This window comes from Argopecten irradians, chromosome 6 (genome assembly GCF_041381155.1).
Source record: "Argopecten irradians isolate NY chromosome 6, Ai_NY, whole genome shotgun sequence".
NCBI classification, from domain to species: Eukaryota; Metazoa; Mollusca; class Bivalvia; order Pectinida; family Pectinidae; genus Argopecten; species Argopecten irradians.
The window spans coordinates 18951586-18970225 of NC_091139.1; the positions used below are offsets into that span (position 1 = coordinate 18951586).

Below are 18640 nucleotides of genomic sequence, written 5' to 3' on the forward strand. Positions count from 1 at the left end.
ATTAAACATTATTCACATTTTTTCTTTTTCTGTGTTTTTTTTTTATTTCTTGAAAATCAGAAATATTCACGTTTCTTTGTCCGTAACTATTCAGCTAAATCATGTTTTGTTCTTATTTATTTAATTTTCAAGATAGTTTTGTTTTGCAAGTGGAGGGTTCACTTTTCATCCCATCTGATAAAAAACGAACTTGTGTCTAGTAGTTTAGTATCCAACATGAGCAGGGGTTGACTTTCATAACTATACAAAGATTACACACCAAGAGATATGGTTTCCTCCATCAGACGTCGCTGAGTTCACTATTGCCGACACTTGTATGGATCCTCATACAGACTGAATATAGAGAATTGGGGTCAAGGTCAGGTAGGACGATCTCCTGGACACGTGAGGTCGCGGTCACATTAAGGGATTCAGCACCTACATAGAAATATCCTTGATAACATATTGCTGCATTTACATATGAAATGTTATAAATGAATTTGAAATAGAATTATCAAAGGTGTCGGATATGTCGGCTTTAATAATTTTGCCTAAAGAAGGCCCCATAGTTGCTGAATATATATTCCATAGAAATGATTTTTTATTTTACTTTGAATTTATTTTGGCCTTTTATTTCGGATTATTAATATGCTAGCTTTATACCGTTTTTACCTCATTATGATACAATTTACAAACTCATAAGGTATATGCTGGTAGATATTGTTATATTTACAAATGCATCTTTGTAAATGATATAAAAAAGTCTAACCGTCGCTACATCCATCGGCGCTCTCCCTTGTTGTTACTTTGTAAAATACTTCATACACTTCCGGTTTGCGGTAGAGAAATTGCACGTCACAGTAACGAAAGGTCAAGGACACGATATCTATTTGTTTCGTCCCATCTTCACGCCTCAAAAGGTTGAATGTCGGCTTCACCGATTCTAGTAAACAATAACATAATTTCAAAAGATGCTCAAAGTAAACAATCATTGAAATTCAATAAAATTATCAAGTAATGTGATAAGTATAAATTTTACTGATCGAACTGGGGGAAAACTACAAATATTAACTTAAAGGATTTACACTGTATAAAAAAAATTGTCGTTTATTTTACAGCTGTCGGAAAAACATTTGGGGTTACTAGTGGATGGACCGAAATTACCGAAAGGGGTGTCCAAATTCCGCTGTGACGTCTCCTCCAGATCTATATCTATATAACGAAACTGGCAGTCCTCAAACACCATCCCACCGCTGTCACCATTGTGAGTGATGAAGGATACAGCAAACATCCAGTCACGGTAGCTAGACTGGGTGAGATTGACCCATGTCTCTGTAACGACTCCTGATAACTCCTCCCACGACAAATCGCTCTGAAATTAGTATGGATATCATATATATATATATCAAAAGTGTTATTGTTTTTTGCATTTTTATCAGGGCTTTTCCTATCTCCATTACTCACATCGATATTATTTGCGAATATTTTATAGAATATTACATCAAAGTACAGAGTTTCTTAGTTTGTCTTCGCTACATTTTGCAGTCACAACATACTGCAGTCTCCCAAAACACGCATGCACTTCAAATACTCAACACGCCGCATACACGGGAGGCTGTTCTTAAATTATCCTGGCTGTTAATCGAATGTTAACTTAATTACCAAACAACACCAATGATTTAGTCTCATTGACTAGTACTTTATGTCACTTATTTCGTTACTGCAGTTATTCCATTTCCTGGAGGCAATATCGCTGTTTCTCATACTCCGTCGTATGACGGATTTGGTAAGTCCAAGTTGATTCATTCTAAGAATGGTTTTACATTACCATCATATGTACTAGTATAAAGGGAAAAATGAAGCCCATTCGGTTTCAAGAGAAACAATCAAAAACCTGATAGATAGTCAACATCGAAATTCTGCTGAGAAATGCTTTCCACTTATTTGCGATACATGGTCACGTTAGCTCTTCCCACTTCTTAACATTTACGTTGTAACTTTGTATGTTACATCTTATCTTACATTGGTGCTTTGATATAATATGAAGTGTGACCCGTGAAAATAGCAGCACAAAAGGAACTAGATGCCCCAAAATAATATTTTCATGTTTCATCAACAATATCCATTTAATAAATTATTCTTTTCTATTCATAATTTTACACGGGCATGGGCCGTTGCTTACACTGTCTCAAGTAAAGATTCTAGATTCCCGGTCTTAGATAAATCCAAGAAGGAAGGAATGAGCTATAGAATGCAATACATAATGAATGAGTACATAATATAATAAAATGCGAATAGATTATAGTATGAATGAATCACAGAATTAATGTATCACAAATATTCAATCAATGAGTGGTATTAAGGAGGAGTGACTGAATGATTTGAATGCAAGAAAGTATATCGCTATGTGAATGTTAAATTACAGTCCTCTCGCAAGAGGAAAATTCTGCAAGGTTGCTAGATCAAGGCTCCCAACCCTGGCAATCATCTATATGTATAAATGTTTGGGAAATAAAATATTTGTTGCGCCTGATGATAATTAGTTTTGTTACTACTTTGGTATTCGTTATATTTCTAGCATACATTGCTGACCTTACAGATGTGAAGCTCCGTGTTTCCTCTACACCAAAATACAGTAACTCCAGTGATGTGTGGTTTAAACTCTTCTTCCATCATCCAGGATACCTTTACTGTTGTGTCACCAAACCCTTCTGCTATGACTTCTGTAGCGTACGGTAATTCTGTAACATTATTACCATATATATATACATGTTTATAAAACATGAAATTAATTTTGTCTACGGCAATAAAAGGCGAGTTCTTGTGAATTTTCATAACGACAACAGAAGATTTTATGTTGTTAGTTTGTGTGCATGATCGAACCACACACTTTCCTATTCGTCCAGGAATTATGATAATCCCTTGAGGTGTATCTTACCATAGACTTGGTTTAGAGGTGGAATATGTATGTCTGTTTGCTTCTGTGAGCATGATATCCCTTCCATACACGCCTGAATGACTACACTATAAGGCCCAGTTCCCCAGCAATCGTTTTCGTTGAGCGAGAGCGTTGTTAAAGGACGAGAAATCAACTGTTGCTTTGTTTCTCCCGAAGTGGACACTGTGTAATATAGGTCAGATAGAGGTCCATTCTGTCTCCTCGTCGACAGGGGCTACTCAGGCGCGGTAAGAAGTATGAATATACATGACATATTTAATCATAGATTATGAATATCTATGAATATTTATTGAAAAGTAGAATATGAATTTGCATAGAATACTACTATGCATCAAAAATCTAGAAACACAGTCATGAGCATATATGAAATTTTATTAAAGGTAAAATAAAAATGTGTATGAAAATATTAACATGTTTGGAATTATTTTAAAACGTAAAACTAAAAATAAAATAGAAATCTGGTAATTAAAAAAGCAACTCATTAAAAACTTAATTGGTGTTACTAGGCAAAATATGGAATAGAAGAAATATGTATTGTTATAAGCATTACTATTGAGATCGTTTGAATAGAACTTCTGCATTTTTATCACATTTCCATAACAGATAGAAAAGGTAATAGAAACGAGGCGCGCACGATTTGTATTGTTCACTGTATGGTTTATCCATCCATTCCAGGATGCATTATACAGTATTGTCGAGCTATATACAAGCAGTTAAACTGTTCATGTCATACCAATATGATTCTCGAGTGACATAGAAATGCATAAGGACTGACAAGAGAATATATATAAGGAACCAACTGTACCTTGGTATAGATTTGTAAGGCACATCCTTCGCCTGTACTGTTGAGGAAACGTCCCGGCAGAAAATACCCGCCAACTGTATAACGCGGGGCCGCACTTGGTGCTGTGAAGTACACAACATTATGTTCAAAGGTGAGCAGATGACTTTCCTAAATCAGGACTAAGAGAGTCCAATATGAAAAGCGCTTTCCATGATATTTACATGAACTAATTGAAGTTATCATAACTCAAGTATTACAGTTCGAATTTTACCTTCAATGATACATATTATCATTATTATTATTATTCGTTTAATAAATATGTTGTCGGCAGCCAATGAAGGACAACTTTACATTACAGGATAAGAGAATATACATTATAATTGCAAGTTAATGAAATCGGATGCTGCAAACAAGACTTGAACATTTCCGAATGAATTAATTGTTTATAATCATCATCGCTACAACTAAACTATACCGTCTTTATTGGTAGTGAAAGAGAGGCTCTCTGTCGGACTCCACTTCCTGTCGTCTGTCACCATTTGGCTTCTGGCGCGGATAGTTACGTTATAGCGTGTGTATGGGACTAGACCACGTAACTCTGTTGCCATTATGAACTTGTTACTGTATAAAATCTGTAGAAAGCAATACATATTTCAAACCAATGTCATTGTGTATATATTAAAAGTAATATTTCGATGAGGGACCGATTTTGTAACGTTCAAATACATATCGAAAAAAACTCACAAAGATTCCAAAAGCTTTGGTGAATCTGAGTAGGATTCTGAAGAGAAGCAGCACATAATCGATTTTATCCTGCAACCAGCATCGGTTTTGTCAGAATACACCAACCACATATGTTTGCTGTATTCGACACTGACGAAAAACAGTTTATTTTAGAATTTCAGCACGTGCGCCGATTAAACTGGCCAACTTTTAAGGCGAAACACCGTTTGATGCAACAGTGTTGACACTCTCAGCTTAAATGTGTGTGTATTTTGAATTAATGGTGCAGGATAGAAATATACATAATAGGATTCTGAAAATATTCGCTGTATTTTGGGCTCGGGTTTCAAAGAAAAACAGTTCATTGTCGAAGGCTCGCCACTTTTGTATTTCTTGAGGCTGGCCACCTTTGTCTTTCTTAACCCTCGCAAAAATACAGCTTGTATTTGAGCATGTATTCTCTATTTCACCATTCTTATCAAATAGATTGGAAGTGTATCTTTTTTTATTGAGAGATATCGAGCCATACCGCTTCTGGAATGGCCTTCCATCTTGACGAATAATTGATGACGAAGTCGATGACGAATGTCCTTGGAAGGAGGTCGTCCGGTAATTTCCAGGACAGCGATGCCGCTCTGCTGGTAATGTTGGATACTTCAAACTTGTACAGCTTTGATATTTTTACTGTAGAAAAAAAAAACCAGCCTCCCACAGTACATGTCACATACTGTAAAGGAACTTATTTTCGTGTACAATAAAATTTCAAGTGTTCCGCGAATTATCAAAAATCGAGAAAATAAATCGACTCGAAAATATTTCAAATACAGATCAAGAAGAACTAAATAGGTTTCAATCGTGAAATTACGTCGTCGTTAAAATGTCATTATGCGCGAAAACGCGAAATTAAATCTGGTTTACAGAACGCCTTTCTTGCATGTATTTGAAAGCAAAGACGAGTTGTAGTGAATATTTTCTGATTTTTCAATATTCACAATGGCTAATACATGATCTCATGAAGGTTGTACCATTGCTATACATAATAACCCAGTCAAAGTTACGCTTGTGATCTCGGCCCAAATGTTGAGTTTCCTCAAGGCGGTGTCTTATGACAATCGTTATTCTTGTCAGTATATTGCACATCAATTAACTCGATATTTTAAAACAAATCCATATCTTATGCAAAAATAAAGGACCTTTAAGTTGATTCGGTATGAATTTGTGAAACCTCCCATGTGAGAATTTAAACAATAACCTCGCCACCGATCCCCCTCCCAAAAACAAAGGTATACCATTGATAGCTTTATAAGTTACCATATATAGACAGCGTATCATTACTTCTAGGTACATGGTTTTAAATTATGTTCATCAGTCGGTCTATACTGACCAATCGTGGAGGTATTATCAATGGTACGGACGACCTGGTTAGTCCCGAGTATGTTCCTCACTCGCACTCTGATTCGATAACTGTCCAGCAAGCTGAAGGTTCTAAGGAAATCCAACCCAAAGCTATCCGAGTAAGCTGGAGATTTCCAGTAACAGGAACGGTACTGGACATCATATTGGGGACATTGCTGCCACTCTGTGGATCTGTAGGAATGTAACAGGTTAGTTAACACTGTATGATGATTAAATGACATTTACGTCGTTTGACCACCTCGACGTTGCTTGACTAGACGATGAATAAACACACCAACGAAGCACACACTTAAAGCATTACCAACAGATATAGAGGTGTAATTCATTATGTAACAGTACAGGGGCTATGGGACATACAACGATGCACCCAAGACTTTTATCATAAAGTTTCATTCTAATATTGAGCCACGAAACTCATATACACTAAAATGCGGTTATATCAAATTTCGAGTCCGGCCTATTTTCAAACCCGTCTTATTTTTAATTGATTCTGTAAGACATAGAAGGCTTACTTATGACACGGATTACTTTCGAAAGCTGTCAATACCAAAGAATGTTGAGAGAAGTCTTTGTTGACCACAGATCCAAGACATACATTAAAGTGTGGCCTATTTTCAGGATACATTGTACATTTGACTGCAAGAAATCCTTGGCTTACTTCCAAGACCGGCCTATTTTCGATTTTGGCTTATAATTTTGATTTAGGGTAGTGGACAATTGGTCTCTGGGTTAGTTTTACCTTCTTAAAAGGAAAGTTTATCAACTCACCCATCTGTCTGAAAGTCTACCGTGACATTGTATCCAAGTCTAGACTGTGCATCCCTGTCTGATAAAGTCACGGTGCAGTTCATATCAAGATGATCTGATGAGAAACAGTATATATCTTTCGGAGGTGATGGCCGATCTACAATACAAATTGTTCTTTGTGAGCCGTGATCAAAGGTAAATTTATATTGAATATCACTAAAAAATATACAAAAACTACATGTGTATTTATTTCCTAATCTTATTCTGTGTAGTTGCTAATATTGGAGGGGTAGGGGTTAATTAATTTGGTTAAATTCGCGGATTAACCCTAAATCGCGAAATTTAAAACCTTGCAAAGTAATTCAGAAATTATGGGTTTATATAACACATCCTATCAAGTAAATGACGCGTTCAAATGTAACATTCGTGAAAATAAACCAACTCGAAAAATTCTAAATAGTAAACCACGAAATTTTACACCCGTAAAAATTAACAACTATATAGTAAGTTTGAATATAGTAAAATCTCACTCACATCCAACCTGTAGAAAACTGATGGATTCGGAGTCAGGAGGAAAACTGCACACGTACGTCCCACTGTCGGCAGACTGGACACTTGGAATCAGTATCCGAATGGAGGACGAGTTGACTGGCTGCGACGTTAAGATGAAACTATTTCGTCCCTTGCGATGTTCTATCACAAGATTTTGTGACGAGTTGTCCGTGGTGTCTCCTTTGTATGTACATACCATCTCGAACTCGTCGCCGATAGCTCGGTACAATGTTCCAGAGGGATCTATAAAAAGAAAATGATGCATGGAGAGCTACTGGGAAAAAAATTTGCAAAATTGTAAGGAATGTTTTAGCTCGTTCCAGGACCAATTTTATTAACAGTCCTTAACTTCATAGGAACATATTACTGAAGTTAAAAAAAATAAGTTAAAGTGCCTTCCATACCATCTGTAATGCTTTACTTTGGAGAATCTGAATTCCTCAAAGTTAAGAAATACCCGTGCAACATGGCTCAGGTGTGATAAACATCATCTTGTTATAGAAGCTGTAAGATGACAATGTATCGATAGGCCCGAGAGATTATGAATAAATTGTCTTTGGGATTTCAATAAATATGTTGTCGAAGATGAACTAAATTGTTTGATGCGAGTGCCCATACTTCAGTAAACTTGTATGATACTATGAGCTCACCGACATCTATCTGATTTTGGTAATTTGAAGCATTACAGAGTTATATAGGAGCATTTTTGGGAGGTTATGTTGCGACCACATGCTTGGTTGCACAAACACACCAATTTGGTGTAAACCACAGTCAAGTGCCATTATTTCCCTATATATATATAATTTATTTTCTCATTTTTTTCATTAAGTCGCCTTGGCTTCATTAGTTGACATAGTCATGAGATGTTCCATACCGACCATAAATTGTCTGTTGTTTACTTTGACAAAATTTCAATATTTTTTTTTTCATTTCACAAAATGAGCTAACAGACAATTATAAAAATGCTGTTATAACCAATGGTTGGTAATTTTCGTTCTGTGAACAAAAGTTCTTCACGTATGACAAAAAAGTAAACAAAAAAATGACTTATTGAAGAAAAAAACCAAATAAGATCCATACAATATATAATGAAAAACAACAGTGATGAATAACTTGACTAGGTATTACTGACTGTCATTAATCATACATGATTTATATTAAAGGAATAAGTCATTCTTTTGTATTGAGGAAAGTTTGTATCATATTGTTTACAAAAAACGTAATAAATGCTTAAATGTATACATGTAGCTCATTTCAGGTTTGGTACAGTAATGGGCATCTTGCTATAGAAACTCGAATTATCTTGCATATAAATATAATCGATTTCTCATATCAGAATTAGAGTTTCTATAAAGTTTGTTTTCTACCTAACTTTCATTCTTATGAAGCTGAAGTGTTGACATGCAATGGGTTTTGAGCTACCCATTAGAGCCCTGACGTGTTTATCGGAGGACCCCTCAGTGTCCGACCAGTTGAAATCAGGCTGTTTTTCGATGTTTTTTTGGATACCTAGTGACATTTATATTGCAATATATATTGTATCATATACTGAATTAAAGAAAAATTATCTGGTTGTCGATTGAGAGTATTCCCATTGCCACATTTTATACGGTTTGTTAATAATTATACATTCTGAAAATGGATAGTGTTATATGGCCGGCTGAGTTATAGACATTGACACAGTATTACATATATATAAGAGAAAAATGTCCATATAGAGCCAAACGCCTGTGGTATCAACAACATTCTTCTAACCTACTTCACTTCCCTTGCTTCTTTGACATGTTATTGCAGTCGTGTTGTTGTGAAAAGCGATACCGAAAGGCCCCAAAGCGTTTCTTCTACAACAGCAATTCAGATGTACAACATGCGCAGCACAGCCATTCTTACCGCTACACGTAACAATAGCAATACTTCCGATCTGTTGCCTCAATATATTCTTAAAGATGCTCCACCGCCGACAGAGCATAAATGATATTCATCATTTGAACAATAATTGGTGTTTAATCGTGTATATATATGCATAATTAACACAAAAAAATAACATAAAATAATTTATTTCGCCTTTGGTGCATGCGCAATCATTACTTCATTCTATATAAGATATAGTGCCACAGAATTTTTTCGGGATGCAATTAATTATTTTTCATATTTTTAACTTGAAGTAAAATTAGAAGCTCAAACTTTTCAATGGTGGTAATGATGTAAAATAAGTAATTTTTGTAACTGAAGAAAAATACCCAATCGTCTGCTCCTGTTTTTTTATATTAAAAAAAATACTATTTGTCAGCGGTGGAGCATCTTTAATACAATGTTACATACACTGAATCACCACGGGAGAGTATCCGTTATCGTAATCGCTTTTATTCGTGAAATATCCGCCTTTGTTTGTCATAAACTTGCTTTACGATGTTGATATATCCGTTGTTTAAACTTGGAAATTTGTTATTTAAGCCAATTTTGTTGTTGATGACAACGAACGGCCGAAATTTAAGTATGGTCACTTTCCGCCTGCCACGACACACAGCTCTTGATCGAGCTAAAAATAAACAACAGGTAAAATGAATTAATAGATTGCTTCTAGTAGTCCATTTCATTGTTCGCAAAAGTTCACGTAATCGTTGCAAAAATTAAATTGTATTAATTATAATTTTAATCCATACTTTCTCTTTCTCGACATGTACCAGGCTTGGGGTGACAAAACTTATACAATTTATACGGGATATGACAAATTGTTTTATTTATTATAAGAATTTGTTTTTCATTTTTTTTGTCTTATTTTTGTTTTAATTTATTTGATAACAAATGAATTCAAAGTATTTCTTTGATGCGACAAAATAAAGGATGTATGTTGCTTGTCAAAATAAAAATAACAGTTGGACCTGGATTCGAACACTGAACCTTTAGTAGACAACGCCACGCCCGAACCATCTGAGCTACACAGACATGAATATGCAGTCTGGATGATATTGAATTAAAATATCTTATCAATCACGTTTTTCTCATTTTTCAACATGAGCGCATCGTAGGGCCACTTCTTTGGTATATGGTTTATTTTTTTTTTTTTTTTACTACGCTGAATAAAATGAGCCACAATACAAGTTGGTCATCTAATACGCTCTATGTAAAAAAAATGAATTTCAATATCCACCAAAAGTCACCAATCGCACGGTGATGCGACTCTGTGGTCATTTGATTAATCATCTACTGCAATTACCAAAGTTCTATTTCCCAAATAGGATCATTCATATATATAGATATAGATGTGAAGTATGTGTATTCAGAAACTTCATATTTTGATACTTATTTTTAGATTTTGAAAATGGTCACCTTCAGGTCGAAACGGGCCAATATGCGCCATACTTCTTTATTAATTTTATTAATTGAATTCATCTGTAATTAATTCGCTCTTCAGTGGGACCGGTCTACTCCAGGTGTGGATATAACACAAGTAAGTGATGGAGTTAGAGGATGCACTTAATTATCCTATTACAATGTGTAACATACATAGCGAGTCCCCAATCTCGTAGAAATTTGAAAAGAAACTATAGAAACCAAAATAAAGCTTACAAAAAAAAGGGAAAAAATAACGATGAATACTATATATACTGTACAGTAGTTGATTTTCTGAAAGCCGCATACATATACATGTAGGCCTACACGGACATTCAGTCGGGTAATACCGATTTACTGAAGGTAACATAGCAGACGAAAAGATAAAAATATAACAGCTGTGTCCTTACTTTGATAAAACTGATAATCTTAGCATGACAGAGACGATCAACAACAACAAAAACACAAGTCAGAAAGTAGTCTTGAAACATAGCACACGCCATCAATAGTGGATCGAGTTTCGTTTCTAAGGATTGTACACATGCCTTTGTAATATTTATTTACTACGGAAGCGTATTAGGCTCACGTACGACAATAGATAATTATCTGGCGGCCGCCAAATAAAACATTTTCGCTATCCTAAAAAATATTTTCGTACGTGGGCCTAATACGCTTCCGTATACACAAGTAGGAAATATTTGAAATAGAATGATAGATATATAGAGCTCCACTATGCCAATTCCAGGTTGGATTATATATATATGTTTTTCCGGATCCAGATACGTACGTACTCACCCATGATAATGTCGCGAGCAGACGTCCGCACCAACCCAAAAATGAGGCCTAGTGCAACCATAGCCTTCCAACCCGCCATCCCGATATACGTTTATCATCCGGGTGTCAGAGGTTCTGTAACAGATTCAGTTTTGAAAGCGTTACACACAAGCCTATAGCTACCTGGCTGAGTAGTTATCGACCAGACTAATCTATGGGCTGTATATCGATCCCATTATCATCGATCATCTCTGCACACTATCGGGTACACCATTCCATTGTTTACCGAATTTGCTTTTTAATTATTCAACCTGTATGCAGTCGTGCAGACTCCTGAATATTGCCATTAACGTCACACATTATTTCCTCCAATAAAAATTTACAGAAATTAATAAAAAAAACCCAATGGTCTCTCTCTACATAAATGATAATTGTTATAAAGAAGAAAATATATCCACCCCTATATCACCATTTACGTACGTTAGACAATACATATTATTTAATAGTACAGATAGACATTACAAATACTATATGTAGTAATAACAAAACAATAATATTTATATGATATAGAGTGTTACCACAATTGCTAAAAGATAACCACACGTAATTGAATCAATTCATTAAAATTAATCAATTAAATTTACGTACATATCACATAAAGTGTTTAGAATATTGCTATCCGATATATATTTCTTTTTAAATATATTCAAACTTGCAGTCTCATGCAACCCAATCTGATTAAAATGTAGATGACCATGAACATATGTGTCGACAGATTTAGTGTTGCTTTGTGTTAATTTGACCACCTGCTGTAAATCAGCGCGGCTACCATGTATGAAGGACTTCATTGTTGGTATACAAGAAAGAAATACTTAAACGGTAAGCCTGGGAGAAAACAAATAAAAAAAACAACAACAAAAATTTATCCCAATTGAAATTCTCAAATTACTGAATTAACTGGCGATTTAAATAAATATGATACGTTCCAGTGTGTCGACATCTAAAAGATCTCTTCAAAATCCTGATTGTATCAATTGAAAAAAAAATAGGAAAACTAAGTCTGTTTTACAAGAGTGATCTGTTGAGTCATTGAGTCTAAGCCTCTAAGCATGGAAGCATATGCCCATAGTTTTACCACTGGTACTCCGGTTTCCACACATTGTTCATAATGTTAATCGCTCCGTGCTTTTAAGTCTACGGATTTAAACAGTCGGTTGATATAAGAATATTTAACCCTCCGATGCAGTAAACACAATAACAACCCACTCCTCTGTCTTTACTCATATTGTGCAACACGCATACGTCCAGCAGTATCGAATTTAGTCCCATTCAAAAGTTTTTAGACGCATCGTCGATTTGTCAGCTCGGATGACATGGTTTCACACAGTTATATGTATACCAGGAATTCACATTTTTAGTCTGACACGAAAGTCTATGTTGTAATCACGATCAAGGGGACATTGGGAATTAGTTAAAGTGTGCACATTCACATATTTGTATAATGTTACTAATGATCGTATCTCTGAGGGCAGGGTAGTTATGGTCAGGAAAGAGGGGTGAAGACGTACCGGAGGCACGAGAAGTTGCATACACATAAGCATAACATAAATAATTGATATAAATTATCCTATCTAGTCCACAACCCCTTCAAAATACACTAATACGATGTTTTAAATTTAATGGATATATAATAACCTAACTTCATGTCTGATAAAATCGTAATTATATGAAGTTCCATCCTCGATATTACAGGGGTTGCTATCACTGTCGTTATATTTTAAGTATATTCAAAGCCATACGATGTACCGTAATTCAATTCGTTTGATTTACATCTAAGGACCAAACTATCTGTCTCGTCTGTGGTCGCACACATGTACACAGCCTTCAGTTTTTCTATAAGCCTATAACATAGTTCAGGTGTGTGCATGTAACGACAGTGATAATAACCCCTGGAATATCGAGGATGTGTAAATGCGTAATAAAACCAGATTCCAGCAATACGTACCTGTTTATACCTACATTGTGAGCATTATGTCTCCCTTAAGTCTGGATGTTACCGTCTTTATGGTCCAGAGTTTATAACTCGATGTTCCATGTTGTTACCTAGTCCTGGTGTTATCCCATGATGTGGCGTTCGTCAGCGTGTAAACAATACTCTATAGTCATCATACACCAATAAATCCTTCTCTCGTCGTGTTACGCACTTCCCAGTCTGAGCTCAAATTTCGACCCTTTTTATCCCTCATGTTACACATTATAATGTGTCTGGGTGTAAAAATAAAATCGTTGAAATCGTTGAAAACCAGCGTCAGTCCGTCTAATCTGCATAAAAGTGTGGCGTAAACAAATCATATCAATGATAAAGAACTTGGATTTTTTTTAGATTATGGGGGTATAACACAAAAATCTGAGTGTACTCTAGAGTGTACTCTAAATAAACCGCAAAATGATGAAAGTGCACTCAGATTCTTTTTGTTGTATATCTCCAGATGTTAAAACATGGCTATGATGTCATCTTTTGTTGTCCCCAATACTTTATTTAGACTATTGCTCAAGTACTTGTTCTGTCTGTAGATTAGTACACCTTTCACTGTACATTAGTTTACCTGTAGCTGTAGATTAGTTTCAACTAATCTACAGTTCCAGGTAAACTAATGTACAATGAAAGGTAGAGAGTGACACTACATGCAGCATTGTAAAATTGGACAGATAAATAACAAATAAATGTAATCAAATTCAACATAAATGTAATAGAAAACTTCAATAATACATATTATTACATATTTTCTGTTTTACATATTGATTCGTGGACATCGGCATAAATCCAATCACATGAACCGCAACGCATAAAATTACTCCTTGTGTTGAAAATCAAGACTCTTTAGTATTTCGACAGCACAGGCATTCCTACAATGATGTTTTAATTTTAGATAGAAATGTGTACTTTCTTTCTTTGAAAATTGAATGAATGCTTTCGGTATATTTCCCAATAATTCCACTGTTAATTGCTTCATTTCTTGAATACATACACGTAACACATAAATCCACGTTTCCCAAATTGAATAATTTCGGTATAATTCCTTATCCAAGAATCACACAAACCTACTGAACAAATTTGAAATTTTAAGCTTTCTTTTCATCACTTTGCCGTTTTCACTGAATTTCAATGTAGTTTCCTTTAGAATCCACTAAATCTTGATATTATGTTTTAGGACCAATCATATTCTTCATTTCATAATGTAGAGCGGTATATTCAAAATTAATACGTTTCCATATTTTGTGAATTTCCGACAAGTTATATCCAAGTGAATAGTCTGCCTCTGACATAAAGAGCAGTTAAATTAATATATCACAAAATAAACTCTGTTATTGAAAATTTGATTATCATTTTAGATAGTTTGACTTCATAAAGATCTGATCTGTACTGTCTGCCATGTTGCCTCTTGTACTGCTCCATTCAGAATGAAGAGAACTCAAACTCACAAAAATTCTCTGGTAATAACATTAGTATAGAATGTCATGGAAAATTCATGCAATGCATGCACGACCAGAGTAGACATATTACAACAATTACTGTGCTGACATGTTCAGTGTCAAAGATGGTTGAAGGCCTTACCTGTAGCTGTAGATTAGTTACACAATAGCCATAGTTAGCATTGTACATCAGAGTGCCATGTTTTAAGTAAGAGAAACACCTCAAACTGTAGATTAGTCAAGATAATGAACAATGCTCGGCCCTTCGGGCCTCGCATTGTCCATTATCTTGACTAATCTACAGTTTGAGGTGTTTCTCCTATACATAACATAAAAAAAATTAACATAAATCCTTAATATTCAATCTACTATAGCAAATCTCTTCAAAATTCCAATTCATTAGACTTCGAGGCGCTCTTTTTCTATGGAATCATTACGCTGTTGTTTCAGAAAAATTAAAATCGACGTCTGCAAAAAGACGTGTAGATTATTTAAGCTCATCCACAATATCGTAAATAAATACTGAAACAACAATAAAAGGAAGAGGATCAATAATTGAGTCTTGTGGACTCCAATCCTAGTCCTACCTATTTCAGAAAATAATTAATATCATGGATAAATGACTATGTATGGTTTGGGCCCTTTTTGGCCCCCAAATCCGTCGATTTTTTAAACTAAGTATTAAAAAATAAAATTGCTTTGAAATATTTAGTTTGATAAAAGTTTTCTAATTTTGCAGCTGTAAGTTGCCGTTGTAACCATCCGAAATATACATAAATTAACTGAAAATTTTGTCATATTTTGCATACTTTTCGATAGTTTTAGTCTATGAACGATAGCAAGCGCAATCTTCAACAAACTTAACATTTAATCAGAAGATGTATATATATGGTATCTCAGATACGTCTTTTGGAGAAATATATAGTTTGTTCAAGGATGCGCTCTATGGTTTCTAAATGGAAAACCTAGCGAAAAAATTGCTAAAACTGACCAAATTTCCACATTTTCATAATTTTTGCATATTTAGGATGGTTACCATACGCTGTAGCAACTACAGTTGTAATTATACTTAACTATAATACACATTCTATCAAAGTCTAGATGTAGTTGATAGACCTATTGGATATTCAACAATTTAATCACAAAATAACAGGTTTGAAATTTGACGGATTTATTTTGAGGGCAAAAAACGTTTTTATACGTTTTGCGGTCGATTATTACTAATTAAGATATTTTCCATTATCGCTACAAGAAATTACCTGATATATCATATACCGTATTTAACTTGAGTGTCAGACCCGATAAAAAGCTTTGGGGGTATCACCTTTCTTTTTTAAAAGTGGTATTAGGGTCTTTAATTACTTTTGTTAGTTTTCATATTACTGGGAAACTCAAGACGATAGAAATCATTGAGCTATATAGGCCTAGTTTTTGTTTAAAAATCTAGAACATCACCAATATAGTTAAGCATTATTGTAAATATTACTTGGATGTTATTAATTTTTAACTTCATCGAGATATGAAAGAAATTTTGTATGCGAATCCGAGTCAAGTGGCGTATTTTTTTTTTAGATTTTCGTATTTTTGTATAGTCTAAATTATTTTAACTTGTTGAAGCAAAAAAAAAAACTTATCACAAACAGTGTCGGTAATCTATAGAGGAGTTGGTACTTGACATCGTGTTTTAGATATATATATATATCAGTGGCGTAGGAAGATGAAACGTCATGGGGGGCAAAGGTCCTCAATATTTTGTACCCCCCCCCCCCTCCCCGCCACACCTACAGGAGGAGATTAATTCAACTCCCAAACCATATAATATATGCTTTATGTACATTTTTCACATATCACTAAATTTAATCCATGTACACATTTATAGACAGTGGGGTCGCTAAAAGGAAATTAATGAATACGCAAATTGGCCAAATTAGCGTGTGAGCGTCGAAGGCGCAAGATTTTGGTGTTTTATTAGGGGTCTGAGGGTGACCCCCGGGATGAGTTTTATGTATTTTGATGATTTTGCGATCGCCCGAAAGCACGAGAAATTTGGTGTTTGGGGGGTCCGGGGGTCTCCCCCGGGAAAAAATTACAATTTAGAATAGCTTAGATGAGTTTTTCGATGCATTTTGATGAATTTGCAAGCGCCCAAAGGCGCGAGAATTCGGTGTTAAGGGGGTCCGGGGGTCTTCCCCTGGAAAAAAATTACGATTTAGAATGGCTGAGATGAGTTTTACGATAAAGTTTAATGATTATAAAGCGTTCTTAACATGGTAATTTTTCGATTTAAAGCTACCTGCATTTAGAAATGATAATTGTGTCGTCATAACATTATGGAACCCTACTCGATCTGAATATACCGGCTTCACACCATCGGTACATTGTTGTGTAACAGAAAAAAAAATGAATTAATTGTCTCGCTAAGACATATAAACAAATTGATCTTTTAAGAGACATTTTTTAAATAGTACATAGAATCCCTTGATGGACATTTTTAGTCTAGTTTGTGTGTATTGAATTTTTACAATTTAAGGTTTGACATTATGTGCTTGAACCTTTTAGGAAATGCGCCGCGCAGCGGAAAATTTTCTAGAATGAAGTACGAAAAATGTGCAGGAGGACCCTTTTTTCTTTCAAATAAACTTTTTTAGAAAATTTCAGTCGGCGAAAATGGGGGGGGGGGGGGGCAAAAAGACATGTTTGCCCCCCCCCCCCGTCCTGGGGAACGGGGGGGCAGTTGCCCCCCTGCCCCCCCGCTTCCTACGCCCCTGTATATATATATATATTGGTGAAAAAGTCATTTTTATGTCGTCTTTACTTGTAATCGAATTTCCCGCGTTTTCCACAGTGTCTTGGGGAATGCAGGAAATGATGACGTAGTACGCATGTTTAATGGAAAATGGCTGCTTCAGGCCAGCAGCGAGCATTCGCTCAAAAGCTGAACAAGTAAGTAACTTGCCTTTAAAATAACAGTCTGATCGCATGTACAATTATCAAGACATCATCTTATCATTCATTAACAAATTGGGCTGCTTACAAAACTTATCTCAGAAAGGTATAATCAATGTTGAAACAGGCCTCCAGACTCCGCAGCAAAACTTCATCGAGTTTCAGAAATGATGGGAAGGGTTTAGTTCTATATTTCATTTTGTCGTGTGTACGTCCATTTGCTGCAAAATTATCAAGATGTTAAAAAAACGACGACTTCTTTCTCACGCTTTTTCAAAATTTAATCTTATTGTAAACTAAAGATAATTTCGTATCGCAAAATAAAAACACAATTTGCCTCTGTGTATCATTGTCGTACTTGTAGTGATGAGCTCGATAGGAATGGGACTCGTTTGTATTTGACAGCTGTAAGTGCATTATAAATAAGACTCTCTCTCTAATAGTGTTTGGTTAGTCAGAGTGTTAAGTCGTGTAGATTTTCCGTTGTGGATCATGTATACATTGTATATTGTTGGTACAACAAAATACCAGTGACTCATCTCTGAAGAATGTAAACAGATCCAATGCTAAAGACCAGCATTTATAATCATTCCTTATTCACCTTATCTTTGCTTCAATATCAGTAACTCAGAAAAATTAGTTTTAAGATCATCAATGCATTTTGTCAGTTATAAATCTTGATATATGATGCTTGCTCGAAAAAAAGCAAGTTTCAAGAAATGTTGCTGTCATTTAGTGTCAGTGGCTATAATGCAATATGTCATATACGTGCAAGTTTCATAACCATAAATTCTTAAAACATTTACTTTTTGAAATACTGCATTTATTAGAGTTAAGAACGCCGTTTTCGGCCCTTATTTTGAAATAATGTAAATGTCATTATATATGTTGCAATATGTCTAAAAGTTGTAAACCATTATATCTTCTTTTTCTTGTTTAACACACTTCTATCA

The 18640-nt window shown here is 35.0% G+C and overlaps 2 protein-coding genes across 8 annotated transcripts in view; one reads left to right on the top strand and one right to left on the bottom strand.

The window, feature by feature from the left end:
- Positions 1-274: 274 nt before the first annotated feature.
- Positions 275-13540, bottom strand: LOC138325232 (uncharacterized). Of its 5 annotated transcripts, none has more exons than XM_069270733.1 (13): positions 13287-13540; positions 11289-11402; positions 7143-7403; positions 6630-6765; positions 5830-6032; positions 4975-5129; positions 4198-4354; positions 3744-3844; positions 2918-3152; positions 2572-2720; positions 1144-1351; positions 749-922; positions 275-417 (listed from the first exon to the last, which is right to left on the bottom strand). In XM_069270733.1, the coding sequence occupies exons 2-13, from the start codon at positions 11365-11367 to the stop codon at positions 281-283; spliced, it is 1995 nt and encodes a 664-aa protein (XP_069126834.1). In that variant the 5' UTR covers positions 11368-11402; positions 13287-13540; the 3' UTR covers positions 275-280. The 5 variants fall into 5 exon arrangements, with proteins under 5 accessions (XP_069126834.1, XP_069126833.1, XP_069126835.1 ...); XM_069270732.1 differs by having other exon boundaries at positions 13273-13538; XM_069270734.1 differs by lacking the exon at positions 13287-13540 and adding an exon at positions 12403-12548.
- Positions 13541-17600: 4060 nt separating this feature from the next.
- LOC138325234 (dedicator of cytokinesis protein 7-like) overlaps positions 17601-18640 on the top strand; it is a 55392-nt gene continuing 54352 nt past the window's right edge. For all 3 annotated transcript variants that reach the window (XM_069270738.1, XM_069270737.1, XM_069270739.1), the window contains exon 1: positions 17601-17684. In XM_069270738.1, the coding sequence (XP_069126839.1) occupies positions 17638-17684 (47 nt within the window). In that variant the 5' untranslated portion in view covers positions 17601-17637. The remainder of the gene's footprint in view (positions 17685-18640) is intronic.

Excerpts from the sequence above, each read along its gene's own strand:
- LOC138325232 (XM_069270733.1), bottom strand. The coding sequence starts at position 11,367 with ATGGCGGGTTGGAAGGCTATGGTTGCACTAGGCCTCATTTTTGGGTTG. Across the intron at positions 6,766-7,142 it reads CAGTTTTCTACAGGTTGGAT|ATCGGCCATCACCTCCGAAA; the intron begins GTGAGTGAGATT and ends TTTGTATTGTAG. Across the intron at positions 4,355-4,974 it reads GGAAGGCCATTCCAGAAGCG|ATTTTATACAGTAACAAGTT; the intron begins GTATGGCTCGAT and ends TGCTTTCTACAG.